Source organism: Camelus dromedarius, chromosome 8 (assembly GCF_036321535.1).
Source record: "Camelus dromedarius isolate mCamDro1 chromosome 8, mCamDro1.pat, whole genome shotgun sequence".
Taxonomy (NCBI): Eukaryota; Metazoa; Chordata; class Mammalia; order Artiodactyla; family Camelidae; genus Camelus; species Camelus dromedarius.
In genome coordinates this window covers 36,028,586-36,048,262 of record NC_087443.1, presented here as the reverse complement: position 1 = coordinate 36,048,262, position 19,677 = coordinate 36,028,586, and the positions used below count along the sequence as shown (strand labels likewise).

Genomic DNA, 19,677 nt, shown 5'->3' with positions numbered 1-19,677 from the left:
TTCTATTACATTTCATGTTCTCTTACACTTGCTCCTTGGCACTGCCTCCCAAATAAAAGACCTGAACTAAGGCCCAAGTCTCAGGATCTGCTTTCAGGGGAATCTGGTAATAACATAGACACATCTGTTTGGTGTTAGTGTTGTTGGGTCATGTAGCAAGTATCAGACTCTGATGTTTTATATACACTACCCATTGATGATCACACTTTGCCACTTCTGCTTTGCACACCCCCAGGTTTAATTCTGTCATCTATAGGATAGGACTATTAATGAACATAGAGACAAGATTTGGAAGACCTTAAATGCTATGCTAAGTAATCTTTTTTTATATGTACTGACATATTCATATGGGATTTTTTTCATTTAAATTCTAAAATCATCTATACTCATGTAGAATAACTAACTAGTCCTCCTCTGTCTTCTCTATGTCTATATGGTTTTTCTGCCCAGTGGAACAATTCCTTTCACTTGGGTGATATACAAAAAACCTTAAGGAAGAATCCAACATGCCAATGTAGAAACAGGACAATCTTAGAAGCCACAGCATGAAAATCTAAAGTTGGTGGGAGGACAATAGGAATTAGAGGTACATATTTTCAATAAATATCTGTCAGGTATGAAACCAAATTGAGGGGCTTTCCATCTTTCCTCATTGCAATTTAACAAAAGGCTTTGAGACATCAATTTTTCTATTTCCCACTGATGTAAGTGGTTTGGGATCTCAAATAAAATAATGTGTCTCTGCAGTGGAAACCCCAAAGTGAAAGCTGTATGTGAAGACTATAAGGAAGCCCTGCCTACCCCATCATCCCCACCAAATAAGGAAATACAAAGAATGAAATTGTGAGTGGAAGAGGAATGGAAAGAAGAGGGTACTAGAAAAACTTGTATTTGTGTATACCGATGCCATTTTAAGTCAAGTAGCAAACTATGACTTTCAAAACTCAATTAACTAATAGGAACTGAATCACCTAAAAATTAATTCAGCATATACCTACGGTGTCAACTTAATGAGTTGTGTATCTTATAAATACTTAATATTATTTGATGATGAGAATGATGAGAAGGAAGTGTAAGAGCCAACATATTTTTTAAAGCATTTTTATTGTTTTGGTTTTTGTGGAGGAGGTAATTAGATTTATTTATTTATTTATTTTAATAGAAGTACTGGGGATTGAACCCAAGACCTTATGCATGCTAGGCATACACTCTACCACTGAGCTATACCCTCCCCCAAGAGCCAACATATTTTTTTCTAAGTATGACAGTGGTACTACCAACATGGAGAAGAGATGAATACAGCAGTTCAGCAACTCATCAACTAAAGAATCAATCAAGTTTTTGTTTTGCTTGTTGTCACCAGAATACTATTTTATTTGATATAGCTCAGGTCCTTATTTGGGCATTTATGAGATAGACAATTATATCTCAATACATACAAACAAACGTTTTAATCTGCCTTTAAATGTCTGTTTCACTGTATATAATACAGTAGAAATTGAATATATTTGTTTTAATTTTTTAATGAAGTAAAGGAAGTTTAAAAATCTTTCTCCCTTATTAAGAGCTTTATTAGGTATACAGTTCTGAAATAAATGATGGGAAAAAGACTATAAGGAAAAAGAAAATTGAAATTTTTTAAAAATATAAAATAAATAATAAGGAAGGAAACAACTTATGATATAAAATTAGTGCATTAGGCACTGGAAGTTGTGAAGGTGAATAGGGTATTTTCCCTGGCCCCTGGCATAGTGATTATAAATTCGGGTTAGGGTTAGATGGACCTGGGCTCAAACTTGGGCGCTCTCAGTGAGCTGGGGGATGTTCAGTATATTGACTCACCTGAGATTGAGATAGTAATACTATGGCATTACATCTTTTTTCTGGGTCAAAAAGCAACAATGTAAGAACTACAGTTGGTAGAGAGCTACGGAAAGCATTTACTAAATGAGAGATGTTGTCATAATTATCATTTTAAGGATTTAAAATCACGGTGAAGAAAAATCCATGAAAAAAGAAAAAGACAAGCAGAATATGATTACTGCTATAAAAGAACTACCAATGCTGTAAGTGCTCCAGGAAGAAAACAAGTGATTCCAGCTGGTGAAAAGGGCAAAGCTTTCATGGGAGAAGTAGCATTTGTAATAGTCTTGAGCTTCCTCAGGCAGTTAGGAGTTGGTGGGGAGGAGGGGAGGAAGGGGAACAGGAAAGGCACCAAACTGAACAAGCCATCTATACAAAGGTGCATGTGTGTCTGGGTGGGAAGGGAGGTGGTGGGAAATTCAGAGAACAGGGTAATGTACTGGTATGATGAGAAGGAAGAAAGAGAAAGACAGTGAAAGGAGAAAGAACATTAAGAATTATGAAGATTAAGTTGGGGCCAAATTACAAAGAATCTGAAATACCATGCCAAGGACTTTTGTCTTTGTTCTCTAGTACAACAGGCAATGAAGTCACAGAGCAAGAAAAGACAAATTGCTTACCTGAAACAAATAAATAATGTCACCTGTAGGACATTCCATCTTGTTGCCCCAAAATATATAATTTGCTTCTTCTCAGCTATGTCTAAGCAATCTATCTCATTCCTCCCAGGTGAAGTCCAAGGATTCTCTGAACCAAAGCTAAAATGTTTCTGGGATGCTTATGGACAAGCCATGGGTAAGCAAGGGGATTAAGATGAATGAGCAGGAAGATGGGCTTTGCTCATTTTTTACTAAAAACAAACACAAACAGACCTAAAACAAGAAAAAGATATTAAATATTTCAAAGCAAAACATTTTAAGGGTAGGGGCTTTCTCCTTCCTGTGTGAAAAAGTATACAGAAGATTAAAATAAACTTAAAACAAACTGAAGAACTTTGCAAGAGTAAGAAGAGGTGGAGATGACTCATGTTGTTGTTTAAACTAGTTTTTCTTATTGCCACAAGCATGAACATCAGGATGAAAAATGAAGCCCTAGGGAAGGCAAGTAAGGATACTGAGAACGAATCATAACAACTACCTCAACTAACTTTGAAGACCGTGATTGTTTCCAAAGACAGCTCCAAACAATCCCATCTTCCCGTACACACATGCCACCTTTCCCATAAGAGATAGTGTTTTACTTGCTCCTGTTGACCTGGGGTAGGGTTTGTGACTATTCTGATCTATAGAATGTGGAAGAAACACCATCCTAGTGACTGTGGAGCTCAGGCATGGAGAAGGCCTGGCAGCCTCCATCTCTCCCTTCTTGGAGTCTTGAATCATCATGTAAGAAATCCAGGCTCCCTTGCTAGAGAGAAACCATATGAAGGAGCCTTAGCAGATTAGGCACCACAAGGAGAGAGGGAAGAAGAAGAAGCACTGAGCCTTAAACCCAGACACCATCTGAAATACTACTATATGAGAGACCACAAGAGAACATACTACAGAAATGGACCAGCTGACCACCCGCCTCGAGCCAACCCATGGAATCATGAAACATAATAAAATGGTTGCTATTGTTTCTGGTAGTTTGTTAAGCAGCAATACTTAACCCCCAAAAAGAAGATGCTGACCTATGAAACCATAGGGAATTTGTGTACCTCTGGAACACAGCAGTTCTCTATGAGCTAGAAACATCCAACTACTACAAAGAAAAGCTTTAGTAATTTCCTACACTCTTTCTATGTCTCACTGGTGGTGTGAGGTGGAAATACAAGTAGGATTGCAAGATGAAATATAAAACTCCTGGCTAAATTTGAATTTCAGATAAACACAACTAATTTTTACATATAATTATGTCCCATGCAATAGTTGTTTGCTGCTAATCTGAAATTCAAATTTAACTGGGCATCCTGTGCTTTGATTTGCTAAATTTGGTAATCCTACGCACAAAGGATTGCTTTATCTTAACTTTTTTTTTTTTTAAAGAAAAACAATGATTCCAAAAGCTTTGGAGACATAAATGGACATAAGCTCTTTGTACATAACTTTGTTGGAGGCAACCTAGGGCGATAAGATGAGAAGGAAAGACACAGATGTTAACAGCTCACAGTAACAACTTTTCCAAGTCCTAGGAGGAGCAAGTGGGATAGAAGACAGACAAGAAGTCACACAACTAAGAAGGAGACAGCCTGGAGGGTAAGAGTGCCTGGGCTGGGCATCGATTATGGCTGACATAAGTTCAATGCCCCTTCCTCCTTCCTGCCCCACCTCACCACACTATTCTGCTTCCTCATCTACATCACAGGACAAGTTGTGCTAAGTTCCTTCCACCTCTTCCATTCTGTGATTTTAAGTGCTGACAGTAGAAACAGAATTCACATTAAGGCTATAAAGTTGAGAAACAGGAATTTTCCCAGTCTTCAAAATTGTGCTTTTACACAGCTAATATTACCTGGTGGTGGATCCCTATTTATCCCATTTCCAAATCTACTTCGAATTAAAAGACTGCTTGGGCCATTTTACTCAATCTTCCCATTAAACTACAATAATATACTGCATTAAAAGGTTATAGTTGAAAAGTTCTTGCCCCTCTTTGATGAGTTAATGGTGACCAAGTTAAAGTTGTACATGAGAAAGAACCCTGATTATTAAATAGTAGAAAGAAATGGAAAGAAAAGGTCTTTGAAAATAGCTAAATCTTCATATTCTGGAGAAAAAAAAATTAACTTGTGGTATAATACCAAACTCCTAAATTATTTAATGAAATCCTTTCTAATCCTACGTTCCTGGTGGCCTAAGGTTGAAAGTAGCTTTAACTTCATGAGAAACTAATTTTTGAGGCATCTCGAAAAGAATTAGAAGGGGAAATTAGTAGGGTCTCTGTATTACTAGATGTTTGCTCTAAGCATTTGGACAATAAACTCAGTTTTTAATGTAACAGAATCAATTTACCAACATTCCCTAAAAATTTACTATGTATCAGGCACTAATAGGCATTTCATTTAAACCTCACAGCTCTATTATGAATTATTAATTCCATTTTATGGGTTCAGAGGGGCTCAGAAAGATGAAATCTGTTCCCAAAATTGCACAGCTGATGACAGCAGGGCCAGCATTTATTTGAATGTAACTGCCTGGTATTAAGTCACATACCCTTTCTTCTATGTTTGCCACAAAAACGGCTGAGGTATGTAAATGTGGAAAGTGTATGTTTATTGCTCTTGTTTTATATTCTAGATTAAGTTTAAAAGAATAAAAGAAGGTCATTTTGTTTGGTGTTAGTCTCCACGTTTCTCTTCCCTCACCTGTCTGCGAAGGTCTCTTGTCTTCTTGCACATGTTGTCTATCGCAATATTCAGGGTATTACTCCTTTCCTTTTTTCCAGTCTACAAAGAAGTAAAAAAAATGGCATAAGCAATGGTATCAAATTACTCTTTATCACTTAGCAATTTGCTTTCTAAATTTCCTGAAAATAACAGCTTGAAAATTCAAGAATAGGTTTCAAAACTGCTATGATATTGCATATGATTCATGAGTTCTTTACTTAAGAGTGTAAGTTGAATGGTGATTAAACTTCACATTATTTTCTTCTTTAAGCTTCTGTAATATTTCTGATACAGGGTTGGGCTGCATTCAGTATGGCAGTAGGCAGAGCATTATCTCCAAAAAAACTCTGGTCTTCATTCTTAACAAGTCGGCTCTTTAACCGCTAAGAATGCAATTAGCTTAAAAGCATTAGATGCCCAATTTGTCAACTTCCGTGGGAGTTTCTGAAGTCATTTTCATGGTGCATTGTGTAAGTTATGCAGAGCCATATTGGAGTTTTGCTAAACACTAAATAAAATATGCAGTGCAAATTCATACAATTTGCAAAAGTTGACCACAATTTTAGCTGACAATATTCCAAGAACAAATTGTTTCAAGTAAAAACCGGACGCTGTTTTTGGCTCTTTGAGATAATCTGTGCAACACCTTTTCATTCTTCAAGCAGAATCATTGCCTCTGTTATATCCTTAACCTAAATCTTCAGGCTATTAAGCACATACAGAGTCACCTTGGTTGGTATTTTGTACATATTACTTTTGTGGTAGACAACTGAATTGAATCTAATCATACTTTTTTCAGCAATATCTTATATAAAAGAAATTGAAAAAATCATTATGTGATTCACCTCTAGGAACACTGCTCCTATTTAAAATAATAAACTGAGAAGAGCTCTTAGGAGGAGACCTTGAAAATCAGGAAGGCAAGTTTAAGCAGCTGATAACTGAGGGAGTTTACAGCATGGACTCTGTGAAGAAGGGCATTGTAACAAAATACAGACCACAAGGCAACATGCCATACGCTACTCCCAAGGACTAAACTCACACATAAATCCATACCTTCAAGTGGAAAGACTCCTTTACTAGAAGTTCAAGACGATTTATAATCTATCCTAATCTACGTTTTCAATCCTATTTTCTGTCTCATCTTCTCAAGTACTATTCTTTACAGTAAGAATATTTCTATACATTTCTATGTCTTTTTCCAAGTTTTTATATATAATATACCTTTGACTGTAGCAAATGTCTCCCGAAATAATTCCCTATTAAAATCCTACCTATTTCTCAATGGTTTCCAGAGTTCCCCTAGCAACTCTTCCCCAAAGTAAACCTGCTCCAATAGCATTTTGGAAATATCCCAAAATACCTATTTTATTTCTGTGAATACTTATCACCCTTACAATACTTTTAGAATCTTGATGTTGGCAAGGATATCTTAATTTTTTTTATTCCTGAAAGTAACTTGTTTAGGATTTATTCAATAGTGTTGATTAGTTTATAAATGAACAACTTGATTCAAAACACAACATAGTTTTACCAAGGACTTACTAGATTCTGGAAGAGATCTGACCATCTATTCATCAAGGCACAGCTAAAATACTCTGTTAGCTGAGGTTTCTGGTACCCATCTAAACTTCAGTTAGATCCAGATTTTCTTGGGAGTAACATTACTGATATGTATAATAGGAAAATCACCATCATTTGAGCCCATTCTGTACAACGCAAGATGTTTGGCATCCAGGGACCCCTGTCTACTAAATTCTACTAACAACTTTCAGGCACTATGATAGCCCAAAATTGGCCCCACACATTTCCAGATACCTCCTAAGGGGAAACACAGTAGAGGACTACTAAGTCCTTAACTACATTTTCTTTTTGGGAATGAATGTGCAATGTGTGCATGATGGAGACTGTATCTTGTGAATGAAGTGGGAGAAGAGGAAGAGGAAAACAGACGAAATAAAATTCTGAATGTCAGAGCAGTAAAAGCTGTGGTAGAAATGACTCAGATTGCCACTGATACACAATGGGCTATGAGACAGTTCCCAATTTTACCTAAAGAACCTGTCCCTTGTTCTCCATTTTCAGTGTTAGCTCTTGGTCATCTCTTCCCACTTCATGAAAGCAGAGACAGTCAAAAGGGGGCAGGAGTAGAACAGACAGAGACACTCCCCACCCCTAGCACACACAGTGCATCAGGAAATCACAGGAAAGACTTTTGTTGTCTTGGTCGTAAAAACTCACCAGCTTCTGTGATGTGATTCATCAGAACAACTAAAAGATGTCAACCTTCTCAGAGCTAAGAGCAATTGCATACCAAATTTAATAAAGGATGACAGGAGGTGACAGCATGAAGACATTCAGTAAGGACTATAAAGATGATTTCCTAATTTCTACCCAGAGCTTAACCTTAGCTTAAAAGGTCTCTTTGGGTCAAAGACATTCTGTTCTTCAGGTAATAAAAAACAGTCACTATTATTTAAAGTATAAAGTTTTCCCCATCTTCCTTCCTTGTCTAACCCTCTCTCTCCCCTACTTCTCTTCTTTTTCACCTCCAGCTTTTTATTGGGTCCTTGCTCTATTTATCCAGATTTATTAGGCTTCAGTCAAGCCATTTTATGCCTGTTTACTCCTTTTGCATGGCATAAAAATAAATAAAGCAAGGAGAAATAACCCCATCCCACTTAAAAGCCCTCATTCCTTCTGTTTTCAAAGCCTTAACAAATCATGAAGCAACGAGCTAGGACTGAGTGAATCGTGGGTGGTGAGGTAAGGAACAAAAATGGCAGGATATTAAAACATAACCGCAGATAGCAGTCAGAGCCTGCCTACCTCCCAGGTGCTCAGAAGAGAAGATGCTCCTTAAAGGAAGCTTAACAGAAGCCATTATTAGGTGAGTATAGCCCTGCTAATGGAAAATGTACCACTTACAGTCAAGTGCCGGGGGGAAAAACACTGGAAAAACATGGCACCAATCAGCACTGTATGGGGGAAAGCAATCACATTCCTCATCAGTAAATAAACTGCCAGGAAAGACATATGGAAAAGAACAGTTGTGAGTACAGACTTCATTCAAAGAAATGTCATTAAAATTAGTACTGCCCATTATAAATTCTGTCCCGACATAATCTAGGCTTAGAATCTTAACTCTAAGTCCTTCCATCAGTTCCACCTCACCACTGCTCCCATATCATTACCACAATTAACAGCACTCTCATGTTTTTGCCTTAAAGCTGCCCACACATTTGGAAAAAGTCTCTTTATAAATAAACTCTCCTTGAATTATCTGAATTTGAATTTTCCATCTGTTTCCTGTTGGGACCCTGCTAGGGAGAACTTTCTAACAATGTATTGTCCAACCTGATAACTACCAGTAATACGTGGCTATTTAAATTTAAACATAAACTAATTAAAATTAAATAATGTGAAAAATTCAACTCCTCCGTTTTTTCATTTAAAGTGAGCAACAGCCACGTGTGTCTAGTGGCTGCTGTATTGTACAGCACAGATACAGAACATTGATCTCAGAACGATGTATTCAACAGCGCTGTTCTAAAACATATCTTTGTTTAATCAAATGTATAAATGAATTCCTATTTTAACACAAGTCACCTTTTATTTGAGAATAAAATACTGAGCAAGAAACAAACAAAAATCCCAACCCTCAAGATGTTTAGTAAAGAATCTTGAGATCTAATTCTGTCCTTTTTTTGTTCTAAAACTCTTCTCTCTATTCCTGCTCTAAAGGAATTAAGAACAAATTTTTGATCATGGTGTGCAAGGTCCCACATAATCTATTTTCATATTTACACACCAAATATTAACAAGATATCTTAATGGGTCTTTTATTTACTATACAATACAGTCATAACTTTGGGACTGTGCACAGGTAAGCGACACAGACAGACCATTATTTCAAACACAGCAGTCTGGCTGGAGTCTGCATGATGTATTTGAGAAGATTAAGAAAAAAAGACATGCAGAAGAGTTAGATGGTCCCAGCAACGGTCCACCAGAGAGATGAAAAGTGTGAAAACGAATGCAGTGGCAGTACAATGAAGAAAACAGACCTAAGTATTCCAGACGAGTAAACTGGGTAGGATGATGACTGGCAGATGCGGGGAGGTGAAGAAGAGAGAACAGTCTCTCACTAGACCGTGCAGACTTTGAGGGAGAGAAACTCCTTACACATAATTTGTCCTTCGTAGCATCTAGCCCAGTGCTTTGCACATAGTAGGAACTCAAAAGTTATTTGCTGAATAGAGAAAAGAAAACTGGATCATCTTTGGCAAACCTGGTAACATTTCTAGGCCTTAATTTCCATACGCATATAATGAAGATCTGCCCCAAATTGTTCCTATATTCCTTTCTAACCTGAAAATTCTATGAAAAGGCCATGTTCTCTTAAAAAAGAATTATAGAATAATATGTTACTTTTATTGTACAATTTCCTGCATAAACAGCTGTTAAAAATGTGTTGGAGATATGCATACATAATACACATCTGCAATGGTAAAATAAATAAAGACATTTGAACTGGAAGGGCCATGATGCTGACCTCACAAAAACTATGAAGTCTCAAATACTAAGGGATGAGGTTTAAAACAAATAAAAATTGATCTAATTCATAATCAAAAGAAAATGTTATCAGTGGAGAGAGGAACTCTGGAATTTAAAAAGCAACAAAATGCTTTTATTATTGTTTTGCTATGTTTTCTTTTGTTTTTGTTTTTAAATGTGTGCCATTTTATTCAACCTTTTAAAATGACACATCCCCCTTTAAATGAGAAATCTTTATTTCACGATAAAGATGAATTATGATGCCCTTAAATTAGTTCCTCTCTGCAGAAATAGCTTTAAAAATATTTTATGCTTAACACACAGCAGAGGCACAGATTCTAGCCCACATTTTTCAGGCATGGAAAACATACAAATGGCATTGGAAGAAAAAAAAAGAATTCTCTTCTAAAATGCCACTATCCTGAATGGCATATCAGGAAAACATCTCAGCAGGGTATCAAAAAAAAATCTTTCTAAAGCAGGGTTTGTGTTATAAAAATGAAATTAAAACAAACAAAAATTAACTCTGAGACTTGAAAGGAGGTTTTTAAAAATAATTTCGAAAGAACAGAACAACTTCGCTATCAAGGGAAATAGGTTAAAGATTGCAAGTATCTTGACCTTTCGTGTTTGGGAAAGCAGGATGCCGCCCCAGGTAAGCTGTCTGCTGGGTGGAACTGGGAATCAGTGAGGGGGAACCAACTCTGTCAAATAACTGCCACAACTAAGTATTTCACACGCATCTTCTCCAATGCCATTCACAATAACTCTTCACACATTTACACATGAAGACACAGAAGTTCAGTAAGTTGAAATACTTCCCCCAGGAGGAAACCCAGTAAGTGGTAGGGTCATATTGACTTGAGTCTAATCTCATGCTTTCCCCAATACTGAATGAGCTGTAACTTAAACCCCAATCAATATTTTATATAAATTGGTATCTTAAAAATAACGAGCAGAGTAGCACACAAGTTTGTGGAGTCAGTTAAAATTGTTTGAATCTATGCTCCATCACTTGATGGATACGTGTCCTTGGACAAGTTAATTAATCCCTCAAAGTTTTAGTTTCCTTACCTCTAAAGTGGAGCTGATGTAGCAAATTATATCACAGGTTTATTGTAAGGAATAAAATGATGAAGGATATACAAGTTCTGGCAAATAGTGAGGGCTCAAGACAAGTTAGCAGTTATTACCATACTTATCAGTAGTGTCACCACTGTCACTAACTCTTGCATTTCCTGAACTACACCAGCTGGCAGATTTCCCCATGCTTTTCCAAACACTAAACCTTTATCTTGGAATGCCCTAATCAATTCCCATTCCACAGGAAAATTCTTAATCCATAGCTCAAAATTCAGTTCAAGCACCTCATCCTCAACATCTTCTTTTCTGATTCTCCTCAATCTCAACCCCACAATAAAAAATGAGACATAAAAATTAAAACCCCTCTCATTTGTATTTCCACTAATTTCTCCACATAGTTCAATTACAGTACCTGTGAACTTTTTTCATCTTTTATTTACACTCTGACTCATCTTTTAAATTGTCAGGTCTGTAATCTTAGTATCTAATTCAGAGTTTGGCATTCAGCTAATGTCTGTGGGTGAAATAAGTAAATGGAAGAATGGTTAACCACACTTTTATTAATCATAAATAATATTCAAACAGTTTTATTAATAAAAATTGTTTATCTTTTTAACAAAAGTAACTAACAATCATCGTGCTAGCTGTCAGATATTCTATTCAAAGTTTTTAATGCAAAGACTGTTATCATTCCCTATAAGAAGGTACAACATAAACTTGGTATGAAGATGAAACTACCATGTGGATCAGAAAGGGAAAGTTCTGAAATAAGCCATCTGGGTGACCTTAACTAAGGTAAAATACCTCTCCTGTCCTTATTCTCTGCATCTGTAAAAGGAGGCCATTGCGCTCAGTGTCCTCCAGAGTTCCTCCCAGCTCTAGGAATGGGAGGTACCAGAGTTCTCTGCTGACATATAGTCTAGTAAGTGTCTAGTCAAGCACTGAGAACACAACACTGCAGCCTGTCACATGTGTTCTCAGGGCAGAGATGCTTATGCCAGATCCCATGATTTCAACTGATATGCATCAAGCATGAAAGAAATATTCCTGGGTTTGCACTGCAGTAATGTTCAAATCATTTTACTGGTGATGTTATTCACCTCCTTGGAATCTCAGAGATGGATATAAACCACGACCTTCTCTTTTAAAGATGTTGCCATGGAAAATCAGTCATATATACGTGCAAGTGCAGATGCAGGCAAAGATCCACCCCCCTAACCAACAGGTAACTCTGAAAGCAACTGGAAGAGTCAGGAGTAACCTGATACTTTATTTCCAAAAATCTCTGGTCTTTTCAGGATTCTCACTTCAAGGTGTTTTGTGATAATCTGTCTCAATCCCTGCCTCCCATTTTTCTTCTCTTGTCGTTGGAGTTTCTTGCCCTCCATTCAAGCCCAGCAAACTCTGGAACCGACACTGTTTTTAGTAAGAAGAAATTGAAAAGATGGAGCTTATTAATTTCAGTGATTCAGCATTAAACTAAATTTGCTGTGACCCCTGCTCTAATGGGTTTCAAATCTTGCCAGCTCCTAGGTCAATGACTATTCCTGTAAATCATGCTATGATTACCATTAAATGAAAGGAACGTGTTCAAAATTGAAGGTTTCACTTAGTTTCAGATCAGAATTCAAAGATACTGTGTACATTAATGATTCCAAAATGCATGTCTCAGGCTCATGCAGTGAAAGTACAAAAATAGAGATAATCAAGCTATTTAACCATAAGAACTGTCTAATCTGAAAGCATTTCCATTTTTTATGTTAAAGCTTTTGTCATTTCTTTTATAAAATGATGGCTGTATTTAAAGGTAACATAATATTTCTATTTGACATAGCAAAATAACAGAAAACCTTCCGTTAGTTTCACAGGGTGTGTATATGTGTGTATGTGTGTGTGTGTGTGTGTGTGTGTTGTTTTTCTTTCTAATTCTATAAACTAATAGCTCTGGAGATTACTGGTTTAAAACAATGAAGTAAGAAACCTGCCTTGTCTCACAATCAAGATTTGCTTAACCAGTCAGTTGTGGTATTGGCATACAAACAGATTAAAATAATTTCTGTTTTGAAACTGGACTTGTTTTCTAGGCTTGTTTAGAACATTTTATATCAACTGCATTGTCTTTAAAATAGCATTTGTGTTCAACTGCTATTAAAAGTTAGTGTGATAGTGGAATCAGATAGATATTCTTCAAATCTTAGTTCTAAGACTTAGTAACAAGGTGACTGCATACCAGTTATGTAAGCTAAGTTTCAATCTCCTCATCTATAGCATGATGATGACAATATTTGCTTTAGGGGTTGTTGTGAGAATTAAATGAAATAACGTACATACAGCATGTAGGGCAGGAACTGTCTTATACTGGCATTCAATAAATTATATTTATTATTAGCAATAAAAATAATTGTTAGATCACTGAGGGTAGAGTACATAAACTATCTTTCCACTACTATATTTTCAGTGCTTGGCTCTAATAGATGCTCAATACTTACTGATGTGAATGAATTAAAAAAAAAGATTGAAGTGGTGAATGAGCATGTGAAACAGAGAGATCTAGAGGAAGATTTGCCTATTTTCATTGAAAAGATTCTAGACATCTTGTTACAGAAGACACTGAGCCTGTGAAAACAGTATAATCTTCAGGACAGTCAAGGTGGACAAAATATAGATATCTAGGCCAAAGTTTACAAATCCTCTAATTTCAGTTAATGGTTAAATTGTGTTTTATGTCTTTACTGACATTTCAATTTCCAAAATCCCTTTATTGAGTCACTGTCAGAAGTTGTTAGCATATTTAAGGAGATCTGGCTCATTCTAGAAATCCTTCGGATTTTGTGATATCTGGCCCAGCAGCTAGCTTTAGGATAGTGCCTATCTGTGAAGAAAAAAGCTGTGATGTTAATATAAGAGTGGCTGCAAAAAAGTAAAAGAAGACAAAATTTTGTTGTCAATTACACCTTGAGTTCCTTAAAGACTTTTGTTTTTAATCGTATTTAAAACCACTATCAGAGGCTAATAAGCAATGATATGACATAGTACACACATGGACCAAATAAATCATTGTCCATCTTTTAAATAGAACCACTGTTCTCCAGCAATTTTTCTGTCTCTACAATGCTTTGGGAGGTAGAGCATTAGCACAACATTGATCTCATTAAAATTTTATCGTCTGTCATTCCTCTAGTTTCTTAAAAATAATTCCTACTCCTTTTGTTTCCTAAGCCAGGCTTTCATAGTTTAATTATACTCAATATGTCAAATTTCAGCCAACAGGGAGCTTTACAGAGTTTTAGTTAGTCTAACAAAGTTTTCCCATGACCTATACATATGAGATCTAGACCAGACAGATTTCTATCATTTTGATTATTGTTTTCACTTTCACCATCAGTTATAATGTGTGTTTTGCAAACATGTTTATTCTGACACTATAAAATATAAATGCAATGGATTTATTTTTTACTGATTAAAATAAATACTTTCTATCACTATTCAAGTAACACTTTCAAGGTTCATAACTCAAAGAGTTTCTGATTCTGCAGCATGGAGGAAAATTAAAGATAGGCTCCACTTTGAAGAAACTTGGCATATAAATTGTTTTTTCTTCAAAATTATTTAGCAGGTAATAATTTTCTTTACAATTAAAATTTCCTTACAAATAAAAGAAAATAAGCAAGGGCTCTTTTATATCAAGTCCACTTAGCATACTAAAAATATTATGTGTTATAAAACTTGATTTATGCATACCTCTTTAACAGAAAAAAAAAATCTCACAAGCAATATCGAATTTATTGCAATCAGAATAAATACTGATCTATATAGTGTAGTTTGAAAGGCGCCAAAGGCTTTTTCTTGAAAATATTCTCTCCTTCCTATGCCCCTACTCCCAGACCCTACCCAATGCATGAAGTTTTCCATTCCTCTCTATTACATTTGAATGTTTACCTTTCACTAAAGCACCAAGATACACATAGGGCATTTCACAATGATGTGCCAAGCCAAGATAATGATTTTCAAAAGAAATAATTAACCTTACATATCTAATGAAGGTATAAAGATTGAAATGTGTGGAGGCTTGGGAAGATCTTTTGGAGAAGATTTATATGGACAAAGCTAACCTCAGATTCCCATCCTTCCCCTACATGGTCACTCACACTGTCTAAATGGGACCATTTAGAAGGCATGATATGAGTCCCTGGAAGCTGAGATTCAGTGGGCAGGTATAAACTCTCTCCCAAGAAATCCACCTGCTGAGAGGAGGCTGGCTAGTTGCTGTGAACAGACAGAAGAGGTGACTGAATTCAAATGTGTGAACATTTTCTGTGGTCCAAGGGCCGGTCTGAGATCATCCCGGCTTTTTTTTTCAAGATGCTTGCATCCATCAGCAAATAAAGCTAAACTGAGAAGGATTATAGAAACTGCTGGATTTGAGAATAAGCAGTCCTCTGCAGAAGCACCACTCACATCAAGTGAATTGCAGGTGAAATGGGGACCTTTCATGAACCCTTGAAATCACTGGTGCCAGGTTTTTTTCCATTTGACCCTCCAGACCCATGCACTACCCTTTTTCATTATACTCTCTGCACCCACAGCCCAGATTTTAAAAAGATGCTCCCTTGTTCCTGCTTTCAGATGGGTCTGGCCAATGGAAGGCACAGGAAGGTAGGAGGAGAGGAAGGCTGGGGTATGTATTTTCTGATTATTATTCTGAGGGGTTGCTAGAAGTTAACTGTATCCCTCTCCTGAAGACACAGCTCCCGTCAGGCAGCCTTCCTCATGCAGAAGGTGGGGAAGACTCATTCACAGCCCTACCTCTTGTATGGGTTTTCTCTCTTTTTCTCTCTGCCTTGTCACTCCCTCCACAGCAGAAGGAAAACTCTCAGGGAAGTGCTGAATGGTCCTTAATTTAGGGAAGAAGGAATAGGAAGCCCCTTTATGACCAAGCCCAGTCCCTTGTCTAGTTTTGTTAGTTCTAGTTCCACTGGAAGGGAGGAGGGGCAAGTGACCAGCCACAGCAAAGGCACGAGAGTAGGTAGGCACTGGTGGCAAAAGATATTCTCATCCCCAGTCTAATCAGCAAGATTTAAAATGAAATCTCGCTTGGCCTATGGCACATGTAAGAGATGCATGAGCTACCATAGCCGTTCAAAAGTGCAGATTTAGTGAGTGATTCTTCTGCAACCAACCAACGCACAGAGATTTCTAAGGTCCTTGAATAAGCTTTACTTAATGCATCAAACAGAGCCTAGAAAACATTCACATACCTGAGCGGCAAAACTAAATACTGTAAATTCAAAAGGTAAACTATAAAATATCCATTTGAAATGTGCTTATGAATCCGAAGCAGTTACTATTAACAGATGCTATTTTACCATCTCTTTACCATCTCTTCAGGAGATTTATGCATCACTCCTCACCTTCAGTTTGCAAGGAAAACTAGGTAACACCTCTGCTTCATTATTATTTACCCCTGAACAAAACTCAGTCAATTTAACTTCATAAGTGATATCATCTACTTTTGTTCCAAGAGATCCAGCATCTTAAATGTCAGGTTTCTATTTGTTTAATGACCATCGCTCTCTTTCCCAAGGGTCAACTTTCCCCCAGACTGAGACTGTGCAAACTGGCCTACCTAGCAGAAGAGACGGACATCTGGGGAGTCATAAACCAAGCCTCTCTTAGCTGGGGTGATTTGGACGCAGTGCTATAGATCAGTTCCAGACGTCAGGGAAGACTGATAAAGCAGTGCAAAGCTCTCGATGAAGCACCACTGAATTGCAGGAGATTGCTGTAATGATAATCGCCAGAATGAACCATCAATTCTGGACTCAGAATTAGGAATGGCCTGTAAACAGCAAATAATGGGTGTCTAAATTGAAAATGAAACTATCTGTTGCCTGTAATATTTCTTGCAGTGTGGCTCAGGGAGCCAGTAATGTTAGAGACGGTTGTGATCCTTTTCTGTCTCTGCTGTTAGAAAGCTGAGGATATTAACTCCTCCTTCCATCAACCTCAGGAAACAGGACTCAATGAACTAGCTAGAAATCATGGGGCATAAAACACAGATTTAACATTAAGCAGCAAGAACATTACAGGTTAACAAAAAATCCAGAGCAGCACAAGTATCGCATTAAAGAACCACCCTAGCAAGCGCTAAAGGAAAGAGCTCAAATACTTTACCTGGGTCACTCTTTCACAATCACCTATACATAAAAAAATAAGTAAAACTTGACTTGCTTGCTCCTGATTGTAAGGAGATGTCAATTTAGTGTGAATCTTGATTACATAACTATTTTAAAGACACGGAAGCTTGTGGATGGAGGATAATTGCAAATATATACTGTTGAAACTGGGCTATGACTTAAAGGATTTTTTTTTTGGCGCTTTATTAAATAGGTAAGAATTATGTATAATAAGCACATTTTTAGTTCAGTGGGATAATTTATAAAGAACAAGTGTGTTACTTGTTACAAGTATGTGAAAAATGTCTTCTACAATTTTATAAATAAAACATCATTTTTGCTCTATTAAATGCTTTGTTCTTATGAAAACAAACTAAAGACAAGATTTATAGATTGGTGGCAACTAAGTTCATGAAAATTTACTATTTCACCTGCTAAATCAATATAAGCATACAGTCCATTTAACCAAGACATTAATTTTTATAATGACTTGTGGAAGAACAAAAGTTCGTGTGGGTTCTTGGTACTATAGTGAAGTGGAATAATTTCTATATTGATACAGGCTAATATTGCACATGAGGCAGTTAACATTAACGTGGGAGTAAGGGTAGGGGCGATGCTATTCAAAATATTTGACAAATAGGATGCATGTACACAAGCACTTCAGCATAGGCAGGGGCACCTGGGGGATAGGAGCATCAGGGTGGGAGCTACTGCTTACTGGTATGAAAATATGCTGCATGTTAGCCTGGCAGCACTTGCTGCTGGAAAGATGAAAGAGAAAAGATAAGAAAATTGATACCAGCAATGGCAAAGCATACCTGGTGACACTTTATAAGCACTGTGTCTCAATTAGGGGATGTCTCTACCCCCAGCTCCATCAGCCTACAAGCCAGAAGTACTCCAGTTAAAGAGAAGGAGAGCTAATAGGCAAAACCATGATTTCTGAATTAACAAGTAAAGCCATGGCCAATATTTTGCAGAATATACAGAAGAGATGCAAAGGCTAAATAATACCAATAATATAACAACAATAATGTCAGATGTTAATAGTTTACTTATAACATACCAAGCACTGGATCTACAGACATTTTACTGAATCCTCTCAAAGACCCTATGAAATAATTAACCATGTGCTTTTGGCATAAACAAACTGAGGCTCAGAGGAACAAACTGTTCCTTGTGAACACAGAGCTACTATATGACAGCCAGGCTTAGGACATACATATGTCTGACTCCTGAGGTTTTAATTGCTATATTACTTTTCTCCTGTATCACTGAAAGTTTGGTTCTAAAAATGTACCTAAAATTATTAAATTAGCAAAGAACCCATGTACAAAAGAGCAGTATCCCAGCAAAGAATCTGTTTGACAAGAGCAGTGAGAGACACAATAGAGAACCATCAGGCAAGGGAAGAAAAACACAATCTCAAACAGAATGTAAGTTAATTTCTTTGCATCCTTGGTACCAGAGGAACGTGAGTTGACTATCAAAGACCCACTGGAGAGTTTACATGTTTTGTGATATATCATAATTAATGTACAATAAAACATGTATTATTCTCACCTAAAGTTATAAGATTGGTCATCCTAATCAAGTAATTTTATTGTCTTAATAAAATTTGAACCAACGAATGACTTCAAGTCCCAAACTCCTGACCTTTCCACCCACACGTGGCTCTCTTCACCACCAGCCAGGAAGGGCCACACACTGAAAATGCAGATACCACCCCAGATTCTCCTTCACCCACCAATAGCTCATCAAGGCCTTTTATTTAAGCTGCTGGAATCCACTCACTTTTATCCTAAGCCCACCACTGCCTTAATCCTTTACTGTCTGTACTACTTGTTACCATTCTCTAACTGGTCTAACTAGAACTTTTCATCCTCCCAGCCTCCTAGTCAATGCATTCTCCAACCAAGTGAGTGTGATTTTAAAATAAAGAATTAGATACTCCCTTCACGTCACATCTCCTGCTTTAAAACCTTTAAAGGATTTCAAACAGAGACCCAAATCCTAACATCCTACAGCTCCTAAAGTCTTCTATCCTAAGGCCATGATTTGGCCTCTGCCTAACCATCTCTCCAGCTCTGTCTCAGGCTACCTCTTTACTATTTATGTTCCAATCATGACAGTTTTCCAGATCCTTAAACACATCATTTCCTCTTTCCCCACCGGGCTCTATTCATGCTATTTTCTCAACTTGTAATTCTCTTCCCACGCCCACCCCTTGTCATCTCAACCTGAGTATTTCCTACTCACCCTTGAGATCTCAGTTCCAATGCCAAGAAGGCTTCCCAGACTCCCAGCACTTACAGATTCTTATTACAGCTTGTAATTATAAATTCATTTTTGTCATTAATTCATTAATGTATATCTCCCTCAATAAATAGACAGGAAATACTAGGAGGGCAAACGATAGTCACGTTTGTTCACCATTCTCCCCAGCATTTATATGCCTGACACTTCTGATTTGCAATAATTATCATTGAATAAACTAATGAATTAATTATTCACATTTATAAGGATACTGGGTAGTTTTACAAGAATATTGGGGCTGAATGGACCCTATAACAATTAAGATTTTCTTGCCTGAGTGAGCAGTATTCTGTAAAAAATACTATCTTACAA

The 19,677-nt window shown here is 36.9% G+C and overlaps 1 protein-coding gene across 8 annotated transcripts in view; it reads right to left on the bottom strand.

The window, feature by feature from the left end:
* CTNNA3 (catenin alpha 3) overlaps positions 1-19,677 on the bottom strand; it is a 1,350,697-nt gene that overhangs the window by 641,463 nt on the left and 689,557 nt on the right. For all 8 annotated transcript variants that reach the window (XM_031461217.2, XM_010985795.3, XM_064488129.1 and 5 more), the window contains one exon: positions 5,210-5,290. In XM_031461217.2, the coding sequence (XP_031317077.2) occupies positions 5,210-5,290 (81 nt within the window). The remainder of the gene's footprint in view (positions 1-5,209; positions 5,291-19,677) is intronic.